Below are 26,863 nucleotides of genomic sequence, written 5' to 3'. Positions count from 1 at the left end.
GTGCAAAGTTTCTCACTGGAGCAGTATATCAGATTAATTGCTAACATGGTAATAACATCATGATAATTCTTTATTTTTACTTTATGTAGCATTATGCAAAATTATGGTGATATGAGGAGCCGCAGAAATGCCATTCGCCTAGGTGTCCCACTTTGCTCCATTAGAAAGTTTCCTAGCCACAAATTCCTGTTCACACATAAACAATCTAAGATTTAAGCCACTAAATCCCAAGGGGTGCATAGTTGGCTTAATGCATGATGTATCTAGACTATCATGGGAACACTGGACAACTAAAGGGAGTAGGTATTGCAAGAGATACAAAGAGTTAAGGGGGTCACAAGACCTGCTTCTACTTCATGACTTTTCCCACAGCCAACTCAAAAAAACAAAAAACACACACGCACGGAACATTCAATAACATCACTTCATAAACACTCTAGACATACAACATGAAATATTTACTTACAGAGACAATATGTTAAGGTGGAAAAGATATCACACTATGTATAAGTGAGAAGTCTTGTTTTAATTCCTAATTAGCTCCTTGATCATATACAAGTCTGTAATCATATACTGAGCCTCAATTTCCTCCCCTAAAGCGTAATTAATATTGCTTATGTTATCTGACTGATATGACATTCAACTTAGGTAAAGAATTTTAAAATGTTGGCTAGGCTACTAACTACTATTCAAATGTGTATCATGTTCACTAACTGACCAGCATAATTAGGGTCTCCCCTATTACAAATAATGTTCACTAACTGACCAGCATAATTAGGGTCTCCCCTATTACAAATAAAATGTAGGGCTTTTATCCCAAAGAAGTCCTGAAATAAAGTTCTCCCAATTCCATGGGTAGAAGCCAGGAATCCTGGTACTTGCCTCAAATTCCATTTTGTTGTAGTTTAGGAGCTGCATAAACTAGTAGTTCTTGCTGAGGAAAGAGGGCTGAGGAAAGAACAGCTGGGGCTGGAGCTGTGAGTCCTCTCCTCCCACTTCAGCAAGAGCATCTCCATTTTTTAAAAATATGTTTTCATTGATTTTTAGAGAGGAATGGAGAGGGAGAGAGAGAGAGAGAAGCATCAATGATGAGAGAGAATCATTGACCGGCTGCCTCCTGCATGCCATACACTGGGGGCCGAGCCCGCAATCCGGGCATGTGCCCTGACCGGGAATCGAACTTGACCTCCTGGTTCATAGGTTGATGCTTAACCACTGAGCCACGCTAGCTGGGTGAGCATCTCCATTTTTAACTGGAGTAAATATGGTGACTTATTTCTATAAGTCTGCAAAGTGACTCAAGCTAATGTGCCTGAGAAGTCACTGGAAAATAGAAATTGGGGCAGCTGGGTCTCATGGATAAGATTTTATTGAGTCACATCACAGAATGAATTTTGGTTTCTGAACTATCTTCCACTCTCCTTTTATTCCTAATAGTTTACTGGGGTTGACAAGAGTCTATTGTTCCCATTCTGACTTCTTTTTATAAGAATCTCCGATATGCTCATCCTTAGATTCTCTCTCTGAGGCGTGTGCCAATAAAATAACTATGGGGCAACAGACTAGCCATGTCATAGATAAGGACACCGGATCAGGACCAACACAAAAAGACCTGCGTAGATGCACTGACATCTAACATTTGTTTTTCCATTTCTAATATTGTAAAAAAAAAAAAAGTCATCAAATGCCTTTCAGAAAATTTGTACCTTTATAGAACTAATCTGAAATTGCCAAGAAGTATATATGGTGGCATTGGGGAAGTATGAGACATAGTTTGTAATAATCCCTAAGGCTTAAGAAAGAATTTGAACACTTTTGGATTAGTCTTATGTTGATGGACGTTCAAATAGTCTTCTTGCTAATTAAAAATCTTCCGTGCGCACTGACGATTGGCAGTAAGGGCGCACAAAGGGGCCTCCATGACCAAGGCAGGGAATAGCAGCCTGTACAAGTATCTGCAATTGTTGGGAGAATTTGAATATCTCATGGGGCTAAGGAGATTAAGCAGAGGATTTTCATTGTTTCAGAAAGGCAAGGGACAAATCCATTGCTAATTCTTTAATGATGAAAATTGTAAGAAGTTGTTAAACTCCTTTGTGGATTTTCAATATATGTATATTAATATATTTATATTTATATAGTATATATTTATGTACATTGTTGTATAAATTTATATATAGTGTGCATCTTACACTATTACCCATCTATCTAGAGAAACAGTAATAGAACAAAACAATTCTATGCTAACTAAAATAAATGATAAAAAGCTTAAAAGATGGACGAGTCCACAGTATTTAGTCTATGCCTGGTTAACATAAAAATAGATTTATGGGAGAGAGCTATAGAATCTGATTGTAAAAGGATATCCAGAAAATTAACTTGTTGCATCTGAAATTTAAAGTATTTCCTTTTGGCTACACAAGAAAGAGTTTTAATAAAGCCCTTTGTATATATTCCTGAAAGGTAAATATAGGGAAATGGAAGGTTGGAAGAAAACTATGTTCCATCATGTCTGGGTTCGAGAATTTTGCTTAGTAACTTGCCAAAATATTCTTCTTCCAAGAGCTATGGCATTATGAATGTACCCAATTAAAGCAATTTTTCTTTGCCTTGTCTCCTAACTTAAATTCAAATGACATATAAGCCACTACTGAAAGAAGGCTAAAATCCAAATGTTTCATTGCAGGATTTAATGGCTAACTAGTGTATTAACCTTAAAAAAATTCACTGAGTTCTTGTTTTGATCCAATTCAAATATTTATTGAGTCCTTTTAGGCACTGTGATATGTACCATGGTACTTATTAAGTGCCTTCTATCTTCAATGTAAATTAAGATAAAATTTATATTTCTTACAGGTGAACTCAAAGATTTTAAATAATGTTAGGAGTGTGAGAAAAAAAGAAGTAAAGGGGATTTTATCGTGTGTGTATATACATGGATATGTGTATATGCATATGTGTGTATATGTATATGTGCATACACACACGTAAAAATTAAAATAAAATAGATTAGCATGTACAGTCTTAAAAAGCTATCATTGATAGGTCTCAAAAACAAAGTAATGATCTTGAACTATATACCATGTCTTCATATTCATTATTTCCAGAGTATAATGAATCATTGTACATTATTTACAGACTACATTGAATCATTGAAGTTGCTGTGCAAAAAGTCACCTCCCTGGCTCCCCAACCCCCAATAAATAACAGTTCATTTTGGTGAAAGACATGGACTGTTGGGATGACTGATGGTTTTTCCACTTGTCCAAACCCCAAACAAGAGTTACTGTTGAGTTACTGTTCTACAACACTTCTGAACCAGGTATCATGTTTTACTACCTTCTTATAGATTCCAAAAGCCTTACCGTCCACCGTCAGTGACACTGTCTCTTGTGTGTCTTCAATCCCATACATGACATCGCAGCGGTAGAGGCCCGCGTCACTGGCAAGCAGTTTGACCATGGTGAGTGAGGCATCACCCACATCCTCGGGATGTGTAGGCACAGACACTCTCCCCTTGTAGTCCTGGCCAATCTTGATATTCCCATCTTGAGCCACAAGAACAGTAGTCTCCTTTAAATCCTTTCCACTCTTGTCCAATTCAATCTTAGACCATTTGATTCGGAGAAAGTCGCTGGTGTTATAACTGGGTGGTAAGGTAGGCATGGTTGAGAAATGACAAGGTAGGTTCACTTTTCCAGAGAGGGAGCCCTTCACAGGTGGGCTTTTTTCCACTTTGACTAGAAGAAAGAGAAAATACCAAATTAACATTCCTAAAAAAGCCCAAACTGAGTCTATTTAATATGTGAGTGGAAAAGAAACTCTTATCCATATCCTATATAATAAAAGCCTAATATGCTAAGTGTCCGGTTGTCCAGTCATCCGTTCAACCAATCAAAGCGTAATATGCTAATGATATGCTAAGGCCACTCAACCACTCACTATGACATGCACTGACCACCAGGAGGCGGACAGTCAACCGGTTGACCAGTTGCTATGACGTGCACTAACCACCAGGGGGCATATGCTCTAACCAGTAGGTTAGCTTGCTGCTGGGGTCTGGATTATCAGGACTGAGCAAGACAGGCTGGACAAGCCCTGGAGCCTTTCCACGGTCCCTCCCCAGCTGGCCAAACTCCCGTGTCCCTCCCCGGCTCTGATCCTGTACCCATGGGGTCCCTTGGCCTAGGCTCCACCCTCTCACAATCCAGGACCCTTTGGGGGATGTTGGAGAGCTGGTTTTGGCCTGATCCTGCAGGCATTAAAGGCTAATATGCAAACTGACTGAATGGCAGAACGACCGGTCGCTATGACACGCACTGACCACCAGGGGGCAGACGCTCAACACAGGAGCTGGCCCCTGGTGGTCAATGCACTCCCACAGGGGGAGCACCACTCAGCCAGAAGCCCTGAGCCAAGCTCATGGGTGGCCAGCGCAGCGGCGGTGGTGGCGGGAGCCTCTCCTGCTTCCACAGTAGTGCTAAGAATGTCCTGCAAGGAGCAGGCCTAAGCTGGCAGTTGTACATCCTCTGAGGGCTCCGGGACTGAGAGAGGGCACAGGTCGTGCTGAGGTACCACTCCCCCCCCCCCCCCCCGTGCATGAATTTCGTGCCCCAGGCCTCTAGTACGAAATAATGAGAATGATTTTCTACACAGAGAATAGTATATAATTTCAATAATGTTCATAACAAAGACAGGGATAAACAATGTTCATTTTATCCACCAAAAATACGACATTAATTTTAAATTATTTGCAATTCAGTGTTTAACATGAACAAATAAGTAATACTATAAGGCAAGTATAGGACAGCAAGTAATCAAGGCCAAAATAAGATTAGAATCAGCCATGCAGGTTGAAAGGACTAAAACAATACTAGAAAGAGCAGTTAAAAGGTAAATTTATGTCACAGGTCAGAAGATGAAAAATGTTTGTTAAGATAACTGCCACATTACCTTAAAGGAAATGAAAATAAAACTCAAAGAGGAAGTGGAAATTAAAAAACTGCTTCTGGAGACTGGAGCGGGCAAGTCTAACACTTGGAGGGACCCTTTCGGTTCAGGGTTAGAACCAAAGGCTTTCATCATAATGACAAACCCAGCTGCAATCACTTTGCAGTGAAACATTACCTCTAGATTATATCCTGGGGGAAAGTTGGCAGCTGTTCACATAACCGTCCTAAAGTATTAATCAGCACAATGTCTTTCTGTTTAAGCCTTTAAACTTTTAATGAGAAAGAAGGCATTGGCTACAATTTAACACTATTACATGCAAAAGAAATTTTCTTTCACTCCCTCCCCACCCTAGCCCCATCTTCCAGTGTCTACTAATTGGCCAGACAATATTTTGGTAATAATAGAAATTATTATTAATATATAAGCAACTTACACTTAATGAAAATATGATGAACAAGTTAATAGTAGCCTCTAGGTGGAGTGAAATAATGATTTTTAATTAACCAAATGATGTATATCTAACACTCAGTATGTTAATGGTCAAAGGTGTTGGTAACACACATGTGAATATGGGCATGCATCAGAAATTATATAGCTATCAATATAGCCCTGTGGATTCAGCTGGGGATAAGTCATTTTGAAAATTGCAGGAAGATGTGAAGATATGATCTTTAAGAAAAAAATACTCCCTATTGTCAGAGATTGAAATTTAACTTCAGAAGGACTGGCCTATAAAATCCTTCATGTGATACAATTAAATGTAAAATAACTAATACAGTTTTATATTTACTGTATTGATTATAGAAACCAGTAACCATTCCAAATTTATAATAATCATTGCTGTCATAAACTTCTTTATCACTTTATCAAATTATATTAAGCTTGTTCAAAACAGGATTTAAAGCACTCAAGATCAAATAAATATTAAATGAAGTGTGCTATTAGCTGAACTAAGTTAATCTTTAAAATGTTACAAACACTATTAATATTTTAGAATCTAATAGCAATGGAATAATTCTATTTTTAATGGCCTCCTTGACTTACAAAATAAATTCTCTTACTTAAAGCTCATCCTGAGTGAAAATGGTCCAATCCTTCACTAAGGATGCTCCACTAAGAGGAAGTGACACTCGAGATCCCAGCTGGCTGGTGACACACCTGGGCCAGAACACAGATCTCCTTACACCTAATCAAGGAATCTTTCAGCTTTGGTATCTATTAGGATCTTCCTTTGTCCCTGAATTAGTTTTGTTTCATTTCCAGAGTCTGTACCTAGCCTATTTCTAATCCATCCTATTTTTTAAATTACTTTCTGAACTGAAAACTGTTAGCAATTCCATGATCTTTAAAATAAATCTATAAAGTCCACAGAAGACTCCCAGAGAGAAACTACTACCTGGTACATGGTCCACTAATTCAGAACCCTCTAGGGAGATAATGACTACACTATTTATTTATTTTTTATTTATTTATTTATTTATTTATTTATTTTGCCAAGAATAGGGGTCCTGAGAAGGGAAGAGGTGAGAATTCTATGACCTAAGAATCTCCTAATTGACATTTATCATTATGTTCTAGAAAATCTTATCTTTCTTCCTGAAGAATTATTTATATGATTGACTTCACCAGAAATAAAGTATTGCTTTTTATAATGGAGAATAAATAACTTTATCATCAACCACAATGATGGTATAAATTATAAGACTCTTTATCACCTCCTTAAAAATGATTCTAGGGCAGTGGTCGGCAAACTGCGGCCCCTTGAGTGTGGCTCTTCCACAAAATACCACATACGGGCGCGCACGTACAGTGCAATTGAAACTTTGTGGTCACACTCAAGGGGCCAAAGAGCTGCATGTGGCTCGCGAGCCGCAGTTTGCCATCCACTGTTCTAGAGTAAGTGACTTCCAGTTTCTTAATATTTATTACTAAATGATAGTTCTTTTCATAGTTTTAGATGTGTAGGGGCAGAAATGAGATTCAGCCCAATCTATCCAACAGGGAGGTTTCAGAAACTTAGAGCATTTTTTAATAACTCTGTGGTAATGAAAAGACATATTGGAACAAAATGATGTCAAAAGGAAAACTTTCCAAGGGCTATGTATTGTCCTGGATGTTTATAGGTACAAGAAAAGTAAAAGCTTTGGTTAGTTAGATATAAATATATATTCCATATAGAATCCAGGATTAACAAAAAGCTGTGTGGTCAGCTCTTTTGTGTATGAAATCGTGGGTCTTAATGTACTGGGTCACAAAAACTAAGTTCACTAAATCTAAATATTTTAAGAAAGAAATTAAGTAGTTCAGAGGATAATGTTTATACACTATTCCTGTTTTAAAAAGAAAAATGCTACCTGCAAGAACTTGTCTGAAATTCTGACAATCCAAGTAATAAAAATGAATGCTAAAAAAAAGTTCACTGTTCCCACCAGATGGTTAGTGAACTAAATGAATACAGTAAGAGAGAAATAAATAATGAATAACCAATTATCTTTCATTCTCTGTTAGTAAAATTGTAGAAGAAGGCTGATGTGAATTCCATCTACATCATTTGATCAAACACACATATAAACACAGAGACCTTGGCCAAAAACATGTCAGATTGAGAGTATGGGAATTTATCTCTTTCTCAGGTGATAAACATTGTTCTCTTGTTTATTTATTTGGGGAGAGCGGCTCCCAGGTGGCTAAGTGATACAGGCTGCCTGAGATGCAGCAAGTAAACAAAGCTTGATCAGGTGCATGTAATTGAATAGATTCGAAACCCATGAGAATATTGTAAACATCTTGACCACCCCTTACTTTGCCTCGTGGAATCTGGATATAAAATAAAGATTCTGCTTGCAGGCAGCGCTGTTTCTCCATCAGAGAGGGTAGCATCCCATCAAGACCCAGCTTTATTCTCTTGTCTGTCTTTTCTTAATCCCTCACTGCCCCCTCTCAGGCTCAGCGAACCTGGCTGTGCTGGCATGGCACATTTATTTACTCATGACTATGCATGACTCCATTTATTAATATTAGAAGAATATTCAAATAACTAGATCAGTGCTAGATAATCAATATAATGGGTATTGTTAAAGCAAAGAGCTCTTTGTGTATTAAAATAAAGCCAATAACCCGTATGCAAGATGTTCCTTAATGTTAGTTATTGACTTTTTAAAGGCCTAAGAATAAACAGAAAAAAAACTCAAGATGTAAGTACTTGTGTTGACTCACAACTAGGTACTGCTGTGTGCCTAAATATAAACTTGGTAAATCTGTTTTATGCGGATTTTATGTTTTCAACTTTGTCTCTCATATAAAAAAGTAAATTCTTCTGAAATTAGCCCCAACTAATTGCATCTCTTAATTATGATCATAGTTTTAGTTTTTAAAAAAAAACCCTTATTTTTGGAGTAAAGTATATAATACAGTGATAGATATACTGTATATGAATGGATGGGGTGGGTGGATGAATAAATAGGTGGATGGATGGATGGATGGAGTGATACTTAAACTTTGAATCTTAAAGAATGAGTTGAAGTAGAACTGTAAAGAACAAGAGAATGGACTACCAAGCAGAAAAAATTACTTGTGACAAGACATGTAATATGAAAGTGTGATGGAATTATAGATTAGTTCAGAGAGTCTGAAGTGTAGAATGAGTTGAGAAGAAAGTGGAAGTTGACTCTGGAGAGGTACACTAGACAGGAGTAGATCACTGAAGTTCAAGGCAGTAACATTCTTCATGGACCGTAGTCCACAAATTTGGAATTATAAAACATTCATTTGATGGATATGTAATTTAAAGCTAAGAAAAAAAAAAGTGCATGTGAACTTATCCAGTTATAGAGGGAAGGCAGGAGAGAGGGAGAGAGAGAGGGAGAGAGGGAGGGAGGGGGGAGAGAGGGTAGGAAGGAGAGAAAGAGAGAGAGAGAGAGGGAAGAAAAGGAGGTAGGGGCAAATACTTGGCTCTCAGTCTTCTCTTTATTTTCTTGGTTTTTCTCAAAATCTAGTCTCCTGAGAGTTTGATAGTCATTCTTTTTTTTTTTTTTAAGTAGGAAAGTCTTTGAGTAATATTGAAAAAGATGGAAAAATTGCCCAATGACATATATAGTTGGCCCTCTGTAACTGTAGGTTCTGCATCCACAGACTCAACCAACTGAAAATTGAAATTTTTTAAATCTTATGTTATTGCTGATGTGTACTATGTGGTTAAATTTAGATGGTTGCCTCTATACTGAACATGTACAGACTTTTTTTCCTTGTCATTATTCCCTAAACCATACAGTACAACTATTTACATAGCATTCACATTATATTATATTAGGCATTACAAATAATCTATACATGATTTAAAGTATATGGGAGGATGTACATAGGTTATATGCAAATATGCCATCCTATATAATAAAATGATAATATGCAAATTGACCTTAATGGTGGGATGACCGGAGATGACCGGTCACTATGACACACACTGACCACCAGGGGGCAGACGCTCAACGCAGGAGCTGCCCCCTGGTGATTAGTGTGCTTCCATAGGGGGGAGCGCCACTCAGCCAAAAGCTGGCTCATGGCTGGCCAGCGCAGCAGCAGTGGTGGCGGGAGCCTCTCCTGCCTCCATGGCAGCACTAAGGATGTCCGACTAACGGCTTAGGCCTGCTAAACCGTTAGTCGGATATCCCCCAAGGGACTCTGGGCTGACAGAGGGATGTCTGACTGCCAGCTTAAACCTGATCCCCCAGGGAGCAGGCCTAAGCCATCAGTCGAACGTCCCCCAAGGTGTCCTGGACTGCGAGAGGGTGCAGGCCGGGCTGAGGGACCCCTCCCAAGTGAACGAATTTTCATTCACTGGGCCTCTAGTGACATATAAGTGAACTGAACATTCTCAGATTTTGGTATCTGTGGAGGGTCCTGGAACCAGTCTCCTGTGATACCAAAGGATGGCTGTAGGAGCCTTTTTGCACAGCCTGGAAGTAATCTGGGAAGTTACTGAAAGCCCTCCTGTTTCTTTTGGCATCTTGTTCATTATTTTGTTTTGATTGATTGATTGACTGATTGATTGAAGACCAGTTTTCAGCCTAATAATATTTTAACTAAACATTTTCAGCACTGAATAGATTTAAAAAAATCATCCTTTATTCTAGTGATTCCATATTGCCATTTCATGCCCCAATACTCAAATTTTTATTTTGCTTAGCAACAAGGAAATTATTACCAGACACTCACCTTTACGTAGTGCATGGGTTGCTATTAAGGTAGAGCACATCCATAAGATGCTCTTTATATTAATCAACATCTTGTCCTGAAAATGAAGAAAAATACAAAGTAAATCATAAGCATTCAGGCTTATGGTGGGCCATAAATCACATGCTATTTGTACACTACGTGTATATGTAATCAAAGTAAAAGAAGCAGCTCCTTTTGGATTGTAAAATCAGGAGAGAAATTATAATAGGAGAGGCTGTCCTAGCACTTTAATGATTAGTTTGACTCTCTCCCAATGGAGTAATTACCAAAATAATTCCAGAACCTGATTTGGGGGACATAACAACATGAATGTGTGGGACAACCACAACTGGGTAGGCTGTAGGAAGAACAGTCAGGACCACAGCCTTCTTCCTGGTGGCTAGGAACTGGCACAAGAGAGAGGGCTGACCACAAAGTCTGCTTGGAAACAGGAAATTGGTCATAGATGGAGTGAGAGAAGATAGGGAAGCAATAGGGAGAGATGTTGAAAGAGGATTTGCATCAAATGTGAGGTAAGAAGAAGCCTGGTGGTTCATGCACATGATATCAAAACAGAGATTAAAGACTTCAGCAGGTTTTTTTTAAAGAACAGACTCAATTTAGTTTCTAGGAAGCTGCACAAACAAAATAAATGTATTATGAGAAACTGTTAATTACCAAAAAAAAAAAAAAAAAAAAAAAAGGCAGTGCTTGCCAGGACTTTTAAAGCCATTCTAATAGTTCTAAAGTTGGAAGGGTTACGAACGAAAGGAAACACCCTGTTCTGAGTCAAGAAACCTGCCCTTGCTTTGCCATTAATTTACTGTGTGACTTTGGGGAAGTCGTTTCAACAGACTCAAATGGTCTCTTCCAGCTCAAATTTCTAAGAAGCTGTAATTATGAGGAGGGTAAGTACTAGTGCTGGGGACCATCTAGAAATCAAAGAGCCAATCTCTGAAGGATTTTGAAGATTATTTGACCTCCACAGTCATGCCCTTCCAGCCACATTTAGACTATTCTATAGTAGGCAATGTCGGTCGGCTACAAGTAGCCATTCCTCTTTCTCCTTTCCAACAACACTCTGCTTCCATTCTAGTATCTACCCTCCTTCACACAGACATATATTTTAGAGGACCCTGGGTCAAACCCCAGCCAAGGGGTGTTCCTGACTGTCCGTAAGGAAATCCAATTCCTGTCACCAGTGATCAGTTTTGAAATAAATGTATAATGCGATTTTGGCCAATGAAATGTGAGGAGATCTCTGCAGGGATGTGAGCAGGTGCTCCTGGGAAAGGTATATTCATCTTAAGAGAACAAAAAGAAAAGATGGTTGCTTTTCTTCACTGCACATTATCATGATAGGATAATTCTTCTCAAGCTGTTGTAGCCGTCTTTCATCCATGAGTGTGTAAGATAGCCTCAGGGGGTGACGCTCAGAAAGACTCAGGAGAAACAGAGCTTAAGCCTGGAGTGAGCCATTCCTTTGAACTTTCTTTTATATGAGAAATAAATTCCTTTCTTATTTAAGCCCAGTAAAATCAGGGAATGTTGTTACTTGTAGCTGAAGGCATCTGACTGACACATATTTGAGTTGGTGTCCTAAATAATTTCCTAACTCTTTCCTTACAAATTATCTAAAATCTGTATTATTTAGGAAACCTAGATTGAAAACCAAATGCTACAAGAATCTAAGTCCAATTTAAGCTCAGTTTCAATCTCATAATTTATGCCAGCTATTTATTTTTCCTAGATGTTAGTCTCCATTTGATTGCTTTATTTTATATATCTTGAAATAAGTGTGAAAACAAAATTATAAGATTCCAGATATTTCCTGAAGAGCATTTTTTTTTATATTTTATTGATTTTTTACAGAGAGGAAGGGAGAGGGATAGAGAGCCAGAAACATCGGTGAGAGAGAAACATTGATCAGCTGCCTCCTGCACACTTCCCACTGTGTATGTGCCCACAACCAAGGCACATGCCCTTGACCGGAATTGAACCTGGAACCTTTCAGTCCGCAGGCCGATGCTCTCTCCACTGAGCCAAACCGGTCAGGGCAAGAGCATTTTTTAACTTAACACATTACATGTGTATTTTTCATCTATAGGCCATTTGACAACTCACAGTGAACAGTTGATAATCTTAATGTAACCTTGACAATTAAATTTACAATTTAGCATATAATTGCGGGGATATGCTAATAAACAGTGTTTAACACTAACTGAGAAATTAGATTTCTACATTTTTGGAATTATTATAAGATACCACAGCAAACAGAAAGTATACATCTATATCTCAATGCCATTACAATATTTCAGGTAAAAATAAAGACATCAATTTCACACACTCTATAGTTAAAAGTTTCCATAAAAATGAAATTTTAAATTATATCATAAAATGCTATCAAAGAAAATGCATTCTATGAATATTAACTGAATCTAAATAAGAAAACTTCCTATAAATGTACTTATAAACAATAATATCCTATCATCCTGAATGTTTATAAGCATATTGTTAAAAATCTGGACTCCATGGTCAAGTAGCCCTGAATTCAAGTTCTGAATCCTGTACTTATACTCTGTGATTTTAGGTAAATTACTAATTCTTTCATTTTCAGTAGCTAATTAATTTTTAAAAGTAGTACTTAATATCCCTAGCCAATTTGGCTCAGTGGCTAGAGAGATGGAAGGGTCCCAGGTTCAATTCCCCTTTAAGGGCACATGCATGGGTTGTGGGCTCAATACCAGTAGGGGGCCTACAGGAAGCAGCCAATCAATGATTCTCATCATTGATGTTGCTATCTCTCTCTGCCTCTCCCTTCCTCTCTGAAATAAATAAAAATACATTTTTTAAAAAGTAGTAATTATTGGAGTGATTGTAAGAATTGATAAAATAATGCATAGGACATATAGCTCAGTGATACATGGTGTACTCAGTACTCAATATTTGTTATTGAACTTACTCATTCAGTCTTTCTCAGGTGTTCTTTTCCTGGTTTCATATAACTAATAGTAAAATTAAAAGTATTTGAAGCTCTTATACTTGATCATTATAAGCTGGGCTACTACTATAGGGGATGTGTGCAATTCTGTGCTTACAATGAATTATCTGATGTGCTTTGAATCAGTACTTGTAAACATGTTTTATCTCCTCTGTAGACCTAGCTCTAGCAGTCAGAGCTAGTACCATATTCAACTTACTAATCCCCACAATAGTTCCACAGTGCCAGGTTTAGAGTAGACCCTTGAAGGAGATTCATACACCAGCCAAATGCATAACTAATGCTTCCATATTCTATTCAGAAACACACTTTTAAGCAGCAAAGTGCCAATAATCCTTTATGAATATGGGCAAGTAGGCTAATTAATACCTGAAGTAGATTTAAATCAGTCTAGATGGTTATTCACCATAACACAATAATATCTGATGTTTGTCAATATCTAGACCAGCCGTGGGCAAACGACGGCCCGCGGACCGGATCCGGCCCATTTGAAATGAATAAAACTAAAAAAAAAAAAAAAAGATCATACCCTTTTATGTAATGATGTTTACTTTGAATTTATATTAGTTCACACAAACACTCCATCCATGCTTTTGTTCCGGCCCTCCGGTCCAGTTTAAGAACCCATTGTGGCCCTCGAGTCAAAAAGTTTGCCCACCCCTGACTATTGGATCTCATAACAAACCCAGAGTAGAGATGTGATCCTGCCCCAGGAATGGATCTCCTGCATCCTCATCTCCTCCAAGACAGACACTCAAAGTCTAACTCCGTGTACCATACTTCATCCTTAATGTAACAAGTATTCTCACCACTTGCCTTAAAATTGCCCTTAAGACAAGGATAAGGAATGAAGCCAGTATATTGAAAATATAAGGGAGAGATACATTGGTCACATTTTAACTACATTTGTAAAATTATGTTTAAATAAGTTGCCAACATGTAAAACTTTGAGTTTTCATACTAAGTCTCACATCTCTGACTTTAAAAAAAAAAAAAAAAGTTCAGATCTAGCAGCTGTAGGTTCATCTTAGAGCCAGTCACTAGCTCTAAGCAATCAGCAGCCTCTCAGCTTGGCTCTGTGTGCTCAAGGTTATCACTGACTCCATTGGGCTTCTCATCCATTTCTACTACATGCCTGTTCCTTGTAGGCACCCAAATTTACAACCCCGTGATCTAAAGGATGGTCATTATCTCTTTAGTATCTCAGAGTGGTTTACTGAGCTTAGTTGCCTGAGACCATGGGCATTCATTCATTTCTCTAATTTTCTTAAGGCTATGTCCAAGTGCATGGTTATTAAGGCACACTATTTCCCTTTTTGATCCTACTAAGTGAGAAACTTCTTTTTTGTTTTGTTTTTTTCAGCACCACTCAAACCCCCATTTCTATTTCTCTGCTCTTCCTGTCAGGCTTGTAAGCATAATCTATTAGTGATAACAAGTCTGTCTACATAGAAAGACCTGGGAGATAGGAGAACCCATGCCTATATTTAGCATTCTACTCCAGTAAAGTCAATGAGAAGAGGAGAAAGTCTTTGAACAATCAAGACACAGCTGACTGTGGCTGTCTAATTGCCAGGGAGACACAAGAGACAAGGTCAACCAGACTCCTATCCATGAGAAATGACTGCAGAGAGAATAAAGGTCACTCCAGGAATGGGCTGCCTCAGAGAAAGAGAGTGCCAAAGTTCTAGCAAACAGACTTTTAATATTCTCCCTTGATCTTGGGGAAGCCTCACTGAGCAAAGGGTGACTTAAGGACACAAATAGTGGTTTTGTCTTCCGGTCTTTGAATTAGTTACCTCAGACAACCAACTGTCTAGGACAGTGGTCGGCAAACCGCGGCTCGAGAGCCACATGTGGCTCTTTGGCCCCTGGAGTGTGGCTATTCCACAAAATACCACGTGTGGGCGCCCACGTACAGTGCGAAGTTGACTTAAAACTTTAAGTAAAGTTTATTAAGTTAATTTTAGGGAACATTGTGGAGTGAAAGAAGATGTAGTGTCGAGGATTGAGAAAGGTATGTGGAGATGGTGTGGACATATAGAGAGGATGAACGAAAGGAGATAGACGAAACAAGTATACAAGACGAGTGTGGATGGGAGAGTTGGAAGGGGTCGACCTCAGCGAATGTACCTCAATCAGATTGAGGACGTTTTTAGCAAAGGCCAGCTTAGGAGTACCCTAATGAAGTTAATAACAATGTACCTACCTATATAGTTAAAGTTTTAAAAATTTGGCTCTCAAAAGAAATTTCAGTCGTTGTACTGTTGATATTTGGCTCTGTTGACTAATGAGTCTGCCGACCACTGGGCTAGGACACCTCAGCCACAAAGTGGATGTAATGAGCATTGCCTATTACATTGATCCTGATGCTTTCTTGCAGGAGGAATTGTCGTAGTACAGAGAGAAATCGCTCATGGTTTAAACATGAACTCTCATGAATTTACTTAATAGGAGTAATGTCGCCATGTGAATTTATCCTGTGACTGGATTCCTGAACCTGGACTTGGCTAAGCTTTTTCATGTCATTGCCCCTTAGTACTGCTCTGTTCTCTGCCTGGATAACTTTTTCATCAGTCTATGGAAAACATACAGCGCTTTCTATCCCGTTTCCTATACTCGAGTTTCATCATTGCCCTTTATCAACATTTTTAGGTATGTATTTGGAAATTGCCTTTCTCTCCCCACCTTAATATAAGCTCCAGGAGAGCAGTCTTTGGTGTTTGTGTTTACATACACTATTTGGTATATTACTTCCTTTACTTAATATTCAGTGTATCTTGCAGTCAGCAAATATAGTCTTCCTATGTTATTTTCAGCTACATAGTGTTTCATTAGATAAATGTAGCATCTTTTGTTTCACCAATTCCATGATGATCCTTTAAGGTGTTTCCAACTTTTTGTTACTAGAAAAAGTACTGCAAAGGGCAACCTTGTCCATTTATCTTGGGTGACATTTGTTCCAATAGCTATATGATAATATCTAGAAGAGGAATTGCTGGGTCAAAGGTTATATGCATTTTTTTCAAAATTTGATAGCTATTACCAAATTATTTTCTAAAAAGATGACCCTATTTACATTGCCACAGTAGTGTATGAGATCCAATTGTCCCACAACCTGGTCAACACAAACTTCCATCAAACTTTTTATTTTTAATGCTCTGACTGATGAAAAATGTAGCATGTCATTGTAGTTTTAATTGCTGTTTCTTTAATTATGAATGAAGCTGAGCAATTTCTCATAATTAAAAAAAATTTATGCATATTTCTGTTTCTTCCAATTGCCCATACCTAATTGCCTTTATGTTACAGATAGTTTCTAAATGTGCTATTTGTTTTAGTGTAAATAATTTGTTATGTAGTCAGACTTGTCAATTCTTTTTAGAATTGCTTCTGGGTTTTATCTTTTGTTTAGAACATATTTATCCACTCCTCGCTTATTATTTTAAAAATCCCATGATTTCCTCTAGTTCTTTTCTTTAAATGTAATTCTGCACTTTTCATATTTGATCCATCTTAACTTTATTTTAGGATAAGAAATGAGGTAGAAATTGACTCAGACTTTGAGTGAGCTGATCAATTGTCCCCATACCATTTATTTTTTTTTAAATATATTTTATTGATTTTTTACAGAGAGGAAGGGAGAGAGATAGAGAGTTAGAAACATCGATGAGAGAGAAACATCAATAAGCTGCCTCCTGCACATCTCCCACTGGGGACGTGCCTGCAACCCAGGTACATGCCCTTGACCGGAATCGAACCTGGGACCCTTCAGTCCGCAGGCTGACGCTCTATCCACTGAGCCAAACCGGTTTCGGCCCCATACCATTTATTGAATAATCCTTTTCCACTTAATTTTCATGTCTATTTCAGTGTATTTCTGGAATCTGTCTTCTGTTCAATGAAACTTGACAGTTCTTAAAACAATATACCTCTATCTAACTCATTTTATATATTTAGTAGGAAATACACAATTTATGGAATACCGTCATTATTAAAGTTATAGAATCAGATCAATCTGAGTCCCCCATACATACTATAGTAACACCACTTATTTGTATAGTTTTTCTTTTGCAAAAGCCTTTCCACAGGTATTCATCCTTTTAATGTCTATAACTGTATATTCACTTAATTGATTCTGACACTAAAGGTCTAGAAATTCTGTCTTAATCTGGTTTTCTCAGTCTACTGCTCATCCCACTACACCAAAGGTAATATCAACTCAGTGATCTATACTAATAAAAGGGCAATATGCAAATTAGTCAGCACGCCCTCATGCTACGACCAAACAGCAGGGGCGACCAGGCTGGCAGGAGGGGCAGAGAGGGGTGACCAAACGACCGAACAGCAGACTGTGTGGGGCGACCAGGCCTGAAGGGGAGGGGGCAGTTAGGGGCAACCGGGCTGGCCGGGGTCACTTAGGAGCGACCAGGCCAGAAGGGGGGGGGGGGCAGTTATGGACGATCAGGATGGCAGGCAGAGGTAGTTAGGGGTGATCAGGCTAGCAGGGGGGGCCTTTAGGGGCAATCAGGAAGGCAGGCAAGAGGTTAGGAGCCAGCGGTCCCAGATTGTGAGAGGGATGTCCCAGATTGGAGAGGGTAAAGGCTGGGCTGAGGCGACCTCCCACCCCATGCACAAATTTCATGCACTGGGCCTCTAGTTTAATAATAAAAAGATTGAAACTTACATATTATATATGCATTTATTATGTGATGTAATCTCATTTTTATAGACATAAGGACCTCTTAAAATTCTTAGAAGAATTGGGTAGAATATATATATATATATAATTTAAATATGTATTTATACCCTTTTATAGATGATAGAGCTATAGAGCTGTCCAGAGGAATTTCAGGAAACATAATTGACAAACATATTAAACAAAGGTAATTTTCACTAACCACTGAAATATAACCACTTCTGGCATATTCAGTGATAAGAACTTAGCAAAGTAAAAAAAAAAAAATATTCTGGAGAACATATGCATATATATGTAATTTACCAAGTCTAGGCTACCAGAGGAAACTGGCAAAAATTCACTCATTGAAGTGGAAGTGGAGCTCAGCCAAGTCATTAATCTCTACATCCCCTTGTTCTGATTCCAAACCAGAAAGAGTATGCGCCTTGTGTTTTCTGGTAAAGTACGGACCTATGCAACAATCAGCATGTTTTCCTAGACCAGAGCTAGGAACCCCCAACAATGAGGGTTTGTGAGTCCAAACTGGTTTCTCTAGGTGGGTGGTGAAATAATAGCCTACTACAGTCATTCATTCTTTCCCTCAAATGAACCATGTGTCCTGAAAAGTTCTGCTCAGTCACAGGGTAAAATCCCATTTTACATACAGTGTCTAGGTATGTTTGCCCATGAATAAGGTCAGCACACATGTTTAAACCCCACTAGGAAAGGAGAGCTTAGTTTTACAACTGATGGGAGACAGCCTTGGTTGATCTTTGTGTTCTCAAAGGCTCTGATGCTCAATTAGTGACCAATCATTAACCATGAAGTACTTAAGCATAAAATGTGAGGAAAGAGAAAACAATGACTGTCTTTAATGTCAATTATATTTAGCCTTAATTTAGCTCTTTAGGTCTTTTCCAAAAAGAATTTCCAAGGGTGCAGATATAGATATCTTAGGATATCAGAAGCATTCCCCTCCAGTTTGTAAGTGTAGAGAAAAAGAAATCTGTATCTGTAAACATATGTAAATCTAGGAGGATTCTTTTCAAACTTCATTTTTTAAAAGCCAGAAATATAATGTAGGAATAGCTTTTTATTTCTTTTTAATCTACTAAGGAAAAACAATAACTTTGAATTTTTACATAAATTCTTAAGGATTATCTTGACTCTCATCCCTCTTCCCACCACCCACAAAGAAGATTAAGGACTGTGGACTTCCTGCTGGAGGAAGTAATTGCTCAATCACTTTGGAATCCACTGGAACCCTTTGCAGTATTAATTAGTCAAGACAGACATATGCAATTGTAAAATATTCCTTTCTTTCCTTAGAGCTCAGAACTAGAAGTCAGTCTCTGATGCCTTCTGCTTGATATGCTGACATTCCAAGTTACACATTGCCCAAACTGGGGACCGATCTTATCTCAGCAAACTCATTGTTGCTTCCATGGGTGCCTTCCTATTTTTATATTAAACTCACCACATACTTTATATGAACATTTGCAGGATAGATCTGGCATAATTGCCAAGCAGTACTTAAAATAATCTACGTCACAGCTTTTAGGAGTCAAAAAGAGAAAGAGGGTTAGATGTCAGCATGTGAGATTGAAGAGACCATTAAAACCCTGCAAAGAAACAGGAGAGATTAAAATACAGCTCTTAGTGGCAGCGACTCATCTGCGCCACATTCCCTCAAGTCGCTAGTTCAGTCATTTCATAAGCATGCGCTCAGCTCCCACTACGGACGGGCGCACAGGCTAAGGCCCCTGATGCCCAGAGACCGCCCCTACACCCGCTCAGCCCCAAAGTATCTGTGTTCATGGAATTCTGTAAGTTCTGTCAAAAAATGGCAATTGCTTGTCATTCCAGACGAACTCTGTATGACAGTGATTATCCTTGTAGCAACGACAAAAAAAGTGGTCTTTAAACCGACCCCAATGTATTTAATGCAGGAGAGTCTCATTTTTCTGCCAAATACAAAAGAGTTTGCTTGGAGTAGGTCTTTCCTTCTTGCCAGTCGCAAAGCAAAAACTCCTCCTACCGCTCCAAAGAAACAAGGAAAAAAAAAAAAAAAGCCAGTCTTTCAATAGGAGTGTTTAGCGCCGTCTGGATAGGAGTCGGGCTGCCTACAGCACAGCTGCCAACAACTGTAGGGCTGGGGGCGCAGACGCGGAGCTCCCACCACGTAGCTGCCCCGCCTCCCCCGCCCGCCCCGCCTCCGTCCTGCGAGGGGTGGGGGGTAGGGGCGCTCCATTGGCCTCTGGGCGGGGACCTAGGAGGCGCCCCGCCAGCCTCCAGGCTGAACTGAGGGCTGGTTCGCAGAACCGCTGTCTCGGAGCCGAGAAGTCACACCCGTCTCGGGCCGCAGCTGAAGCCCCAGCCCACGTGGCGGCGGATACTGAACCGGCGGCAAAGAGTGCGGGTCGCGGCCCCGGCCCCGGCCCGGGCTGAGCCCATCGGGGACCACCCCAAACCATGTGCTCTAAGGGGGCTAGCTCCTCCCCTACTCTTCCACCCTGCACGCGTTTCTTGTCGCTCGTGGGATTAAAGAACTACGTTAACAAGAGACCTGAAATTCAGACCAAAACTTAGAAACGCTTCCCATCCGCTCCCAGCTGTTGGCGCGCCTCTGCCCCATCTCCGGTCCTGCCTTCTTCCCTTCCCCCCACTGTCCCCTTCCTTCCTCCTTTTTCCCCGGGCACCCTCCTTCCAAACTTCCATGTTCCTTGGAGGCCGTGAAGTTGAGGGGGTTTCAACTTTGGATTAGGGACCCTTCTTCTGCAATGTCCTGGGGCGGGGCCCTAGCATTGGGTTCAAATGGTCATGGGACTTAGTAACATTTCCAAAAGTTAAGCATTCTGTATTATCTTTCTTAAAGCGACCGCCAAAACTGAGCACCAGCCCCCATCCCCCCAAAACCGGGATCCGCCGGGCTCCGAGTGTTCGTGAGTCCCGCTGCAGACTCGCCGCGTGGCCTAACTGACTCGGAAGAAGGCACTTCTGGGCTTTGCATAGGCAAGGTCTCCCTCCCGCGTCCTGCAAACACTGAGATTTATGTCGCAGGTTCTGAATAAGAACACGAACGACTGAAGGGGAAGATAAGGTCCTCCTTTCTTGTGAAAACCGCTCCTTTCACTGGGTGGGTGGGTAGGAGGAAGAGACACGCTTTTTTCCCTCCACCTTGCTGGATTTCTCCAGCAGGGGGCGCCCACACCCGCCACAAAACTCCCTATTCCTAGACGTCTGGGTTCGGCAAGTCCTTTGCACGCCGCTGCGGGCAGATCCCAAGGAGCGCGCCGCCTCCCTCGCTCCTGGCTCCTCCCTTCTGGCCGGCCTCGGCGGCCACGAGAGGCAGGGATTTCACACTAGCCATTCATTTGTCAGCCTTGGGGGAGGGGACGCAGGAGAGAGAGAGAGAGAGACCGAGTAGCCGAGGCTGGGAGAGGGGAAGAGAGGCAGAGAAGATGGAGACAGAGGGAGAGACAAAGATGAGACAAGGGACCCGGTTGCCAGACTGCCTTTCTGCCTGTGAGCGCGCGCAAGGCGGGGCAGCTCCCAGGCTCCGCGGAGCTTTCTCCTCGCTCCCGCAGCATCTCCCCGGGACCAGCCGGACTAGCTGCGGCGCAGCTGGATCCCAGAGCACATAGTTTAGGCTATGACACTATTTTTCGACCTCGTTCTCCTCTGCTTAACACGCTGACCACTCCACGCCCAGCGACACAGACAGCGAGCCGGGACAGCCCTGATGCCCCCTAGTCCGCAAGCACCCGGGCTGCCGCCCAACAGCGCCCACGCCTCCGCAGGGCGGTGGGACGCTCAGCCGAGGGCGTCCCGCGGGGCTCCCGGCACTCGCTCTCCGCGGCCGCGGGACCCGCCAGTAAAGTTGCTCAACCAGGGCCGAGGGCTGGGAGGGGGTGGGGAGATGGAAGGAAAAGGAGGGCTGCCGTGGCCCGGGCGAGAGGGCTGGTCCTGGAGGCTCCAGATTCGAGTCCCCGCGCCACCTTTGTCTGTGGAGCGCTCGGAGCGCAGGTTTGCTCATTGAGACGGGAGCGACAGCCTCCACTCCGCTCTTCACAGGGAGATAAACTCTTGCACATCCCTGCTGGTTCAGGGCGAGCTTTTCCCGCCCAGGCGCCTCCTAGACCTCCGCGGTGCTCCAACACCCCCACCCCCATCCCCTGCTCCTTCCCGGCGGGTCGCTGCGCACCGCGCGCAGGACAAAAGAACCCGGGGGCACCGGGGGAGCCTTGACAGCCCCCAAGTCACCAAGGAGACGCAGCCCCAGGGCCCGGGACCTCCCCCGGCCGGACCTCCCCCAGACTGCCTGCGGGCGCAGGGGGGTCAGGTCCGCACAGGTCCCGGGCTGCTGGGGCGCGGGGTCCCCCTGTCAGGAGCTGCCCGGGAGCCGCTTTCCAGGAACGCAGGGAACTGACCGCACACCAGGGGCCGGGAACCAGGTGGCCCGCACCAAAGCGGCTTCGGGGACTTGTATGTGGGCAAGTCTCAGAGTCCCCATTCAAACTTTTGCCTCAGCAGGTTAACAAAAAAAATCAAGATATACCAGGGTTCCCCCTCTCCTCTCCAGCTCAAGACCCAACGACTTTTCTAGGGGTTCTCCTCCCTTCCCCCAAATCCCCCCCAAACCCGTTAGTACTTCTACCCCCACCCCACCTCGGGCTTCTTTTGTCTGCATCTTTTTCAGCACCCTGGTCCCTCCGTACTCCTCTCTGCAGACGTCCTTCTGAAAGTTACCTGCATTTTTAAAGTGCATATATTTTCTTAACGTCGCCCCACATCTACTTCTCTTTGCCTTAAAGCCTTCTATCAATTGCAATGTATTTCTTTCTTCTACGCTTGCTTTTTTTCCATAAGTTTTTTTTAAAGGGGAACAAAAGAAACGTGATTACCTTGAAAGGCGGCTTAGTGCAGTTTGTGGGAAACAATTCACCGCAGAGCTGCGCGAATGGGCTCGGCGTGCCCGGGCGGGTCACATAGGAAGCGCGGTGGCCTGGGGAAGGGTGCGGATGGTGCGGGACGGTGCTGGAAGATGCGGGAGGATGCGGGGCTGACCACAGATCCCAGTCCCAGCGCCTGACGGCAGCACTTAATGTTCGCGGCTGTTTCGCCCGCCCGCCTGGAGTTCCTCCCCAGAAAGGCTTGGGGCAGCTCGCCTGCAAGTTCAAATGCGGGTTGTGACACCCATCGTCATCATATCACTGTACCGTCAGCACCGAGGAGGAGACTCCGCGAGGAGGAGGAGGAGGAAGAGGAGGAGGGCTCATTCACCGGCTCCTGAAGCGCTCCGCTGCTCCAGCCACTCCTAAGAGCCCAGGCTTGGAAAGCAGCGGGGGGGCGGAAGGCAGCTCCCCGCGCTCGCTGCAGGGACCGCCTGCCTCCCTCCCAGGCACTCCCACCTCTCGGCGTTTCTTCCTGACAAGTACCAATCGGCTAGGGGACAGCAGCGCTCCCCATTCAGCGACTCACTAAGGAACATCGCGCTGTGCGCCAGGAAGCCGCTGCCCTCCCACCCCGTCCCCACCCCCACCTCCCCGCCCCCGCGCTGCCAGTTCTGGGTTAGGGGGAACGAGCCCCAGGCTCCGGTGGGGCAGGCCAGTTCTAGACAATTGAGTGCCGTCAGTACTTGGGAGCAAAGGAAACTGGAAAATCTGCACAGAACTTGGCTGCAACGTGTTTACGCAGCCACAGAGCCTCCCCGTCCCATCCGAGGGAAGTGTCAGGCGCTCGGCTTCGGCCAACCTGAGACACAGAAAGGAGATCCCTCGGAAACGTGGAGGGAAAGCATAGGAATCGCCCGCTGCCTTCCGCGGGACCTGCCCAATGGGAACCCAGCGGCATTGCGCAATCCACAAAGCCCCTTGGTGGTAAGGGCTGCACAGGAAGTTCTCGTGTTGGACTCAAACAGATCCTCTTGCTCTGACACAAACCTACGTGAAATCTAGATTCTGCGTTCTTCCTTCTTCTCTCCCTCCCTCTAAGTATCCCTCGAGGTAGAGTATTTAATAATTTTTCTGAGTGACAGAGACTCCTTGGATATATCATATCAATCACCTTCCTTGTGATCAGGAAGTGAAACCATGATCGTATTGATATGATTTTTGTTTTCAGCCAGGCCCACCCAACTACGTAAATAGCACCAACACATGGAAGAGTGGTGTGCATTGTGTTACAGAAGATTTCCAACAGGACCTTACAGAGCAAGGGGTCAACCAGTTGACACAAAGGATTTCTGCCCCTTAGAAAAAGAGGGACTTTGTGTTTTCCTTTTCTTTGAAGTCAAGTATGCCCTTATACAATGGGGACAAAATAAGTCCAAGGTGCACATCGGTTTAACACTGGGATTACTGGGAAGGACAGCAAACACTTCTTTCTGCACAGATATAGGAGCATCTTCATAATTCTCTCTGGCCTCTACTTAGGAATTTATATCAATCACAATCCCTCAGAACAGTGATGTTTAAAGGAGAAGATCCTCTTTCACTCTGAATTCTTTGAGTAGGTTGGCTGGAGCTCATATTTTAAAACTTGTAGTAACCTAGACTCTCGTCCATGAATATTTATAATATTTCTTTTATGAGTTTCTTTTGCAAGTTGTATGAGTCCTGTGTTACAGTTTTTAAGTAATAAAAGGTGGGTTTCAATGCTCAAAATGGACATGTTTCATTTCTTTATCGGTGAATGACATGACTATTAATTACAGGGTGTAGAAATCCTTTTGTTTCCACAATGATTTATCCTCATAGTTATTACACTACCATTCCTAACATTGAAATTCTATTTCATTAAATATTTAGAATAGCAGTCATACCACAGAATTGGACTTCAACCTTCACGTTGAACAGATAAGCAAACTAAGGCCCAGAAAGTGACTTTCCTCAAGTCACATGTTTAACAGCAGAGCTGGAACTAGAATGTAAATCCTGACTCCCGGTCCAGTGATCTTTTCAGTGCTCCTCATATCAATGTTATAATCAAGATGACTTCACTCAGAAAGGGAGAAAAATGAAATAAAAGGATTGCTATTGAAATTTATATTCCAGAATCAGTGTAGACCTTTCTCTGAAACACTTCAAGGTATGCATTATTCTCATTCTTAAATGTGAGTAAACTTAGTTGAGTTCCAAAGAGTTTACGTTTCTTGCCCAAGGCCACTTTCTAAGTGGTAGATCTGTCGACCTGAAAGCTCATTCTCTCTCTGGTATCCTGCTCTCCCTTCATAACACAGTTAAATAAAACATTTCTACAAAGGAGATCTACAGTAGAAACCAGCAACTAATAGCAGATTATGTCCATTTTCAGGAAAATGTTAATAGTTAACATTCATTATAAATAATGCCATCTACACATGATGGAACATGATGAAAAATTATGGGTCAGATACTCCTTACATCCTGAGATACTTTCCTTTAGCTTGCCAAATGTGTTTCTATAGCCCTCCAACGCTTATGGTTCTCTATAGTGTTCTTCCATAGGCATTACAACTCTTGTCCAATTAGTTCTACAGGGAAAAGGCATTTTCTCGGGCATACTTAAATAGTCAGAACATGGATCTTGTTGAAAAGCTTTATGCTACATGCCCTTGCTCTGACTTGTTACATTATTATTTAGAAAACCAGACACTTCTTCAGGCTGTTCTATAACTGCAATGGAATGACACCCCTGAATATCCGCTTTCTTTCTCTAAGGCATATTTTCACTCCTAGCTACCTGTAATAGTGAAAAAATAAAAAGGAAGGAATACTAGGTACATTCAGAATAGAGACTACAGCTGTATTATTTCTGTGTAACTCTTCTTGAGCTCCTCTCTCTCTCTCTCTCTCTCTCTCTCTCTCTCTCTCTCTCTTTCTCCTTCCCTCCCTTCTTCCCATCTTCTCTTATCAACTAAAGAGAATGAGAGAAGAGTTATTTCAGATTGCCCCATGTCTGAAAAATCATCAGACATTTTTGAATGGGAAAATATATTTTTTCAGCTTTTATAACCAAAAATGTGTTTGCCTACTACACCCAAGTCTGAATCAAACAGTAATTCAAATATCCTGTGACCCCCTTTATATCCTGTCCTTGTACTGGGGACGTTCCCTATGTAAACTCCACAGTCTGGGTGGAGATAAAGCAAGATCTTCACACTTGGTGCTGGTGGCTACAAGAAACCAGAAGCCAGAAAGTATGTGCCTTGCTTCCTTGCCTTGATCTTGTCTTTAGGAACTTGGCTGCGGTCAGTGGCAGCCAGCCAGTGACTTGAAGAAGAGAGGTGTAGTTGGCAGGTTTGTCTCCAGGGAATTTCATTATCTCCGTCTAAACCTCCACCTGAGGGCCTTTGGGATCGCATGTCAGTCTTCTTTTTTATTGATCAGGTGAAGTGTTCTGAGACACGGTATTATTTGTTGCTGCACTAAGGATGACAAGGTTTCAGTCTCATCCACATTCAGACAGCAGAGTTCACATTTCAAGTCCCTGATCTGGCTGGTCCTAGGTATAAGCAAATATCCTCTCTGGGTGGTGAAAGAATTTGACAGGTTAAAAATGCACCTTTAATGAACTCCAAAGACCCTAGAAAAAGGAAGCCAACCCTCTAAGATTGCTTCATTTAAAAAAAAAAAAAAAAAAACAAAACTTTTTTAAATTTACATATTAGGGACAGATATTTTATCCAACATTTTAAATCCACTTTGGTTTTTGAGAAAGCGCAGAAGTAATGGAAGGTTTTTGTTGTCTTCTTTAAAAATTAAAAGAAACCCTTCAAGAGGCAAAGTGTGGTGACAATCTCATTATACTTTAGCCTGAAGTCTATAAATCACTTAGAGAAATTAAACACAGGCAAATATCCTTGAAAGCCACAAAAAAATTGATTTCTTTCCCAGAAATCAGATACTGTCTTTGCTCCCCAACCCCCAAATCAAAATGTTACAGTAAAATGTTTCTTTCAAAAAAAAAGAGGGTTTTTTTTCTTCTCTGCTGTAAATGTCTTGTTCATGGTTGGGCAGATTTCTCCAGGACTTAACTGG

At 41.7% G+C, this 26,863-nt stretch overlaps 1 protein-coding gene across 3 annotated transcripts in view; it reads right to left on the bottom strand.

The window, feature by feature from the left end:
* VCAN (versican) overlaps window positions 1–23,251 on the bottom strand; it is a 106,181-nt gene extending 82,930 nt beyond the window's left edge. The window contains exons 1-3 of one of the 3 annotated variants that reach the window (XM_036309020.1): window positions 22,748–23,251; window positions 10,165–10,240; window positions 3,366–3,740 (exon numbers count right to left, since the gene is read on the bottom strand). In XM_036309020.1, coding sequence (XP_036164913.1) covers window positions 3,366–3,740; window positions 10,165–10,234 — 445 coding nt within the window. In that variant the 5' untranslated portion in view covers window positions 10,235–10,240; window positions 22,748–23,251. The remainder of the gene's footprint in view (window positions 1–3,365; window positions 3,741–10,164; window positions 10,241–22,747) is intronic. The other 2 variants (XM_036309021.1, XM_036309022.1) reach the window with 2 other exon arrangements.
* Between the last annotated feature and the right edge of the window lie 3,612 nt (window positions 23,252–26,863).

This window comes from Myotis myotis, unplaced genomic scaffold, assembly GCF_014108235.1.
Source record: "Myotis myotis isolate mMyoMyo1 unplaced genomic scaffold, mMyoMyo1.p scaffold_m19_p_5, whole genome shotgun sequence".
Classification (NCBI taxonomy): Eukaryota; Metazoa; Chordata; class Mammalia; order Chiroptera; family Vespertilionidae; genus Myotis; species Myotis myotis.
This window is presented reverse-complemented; position numbering and strand designations above follow the sequence as displayed.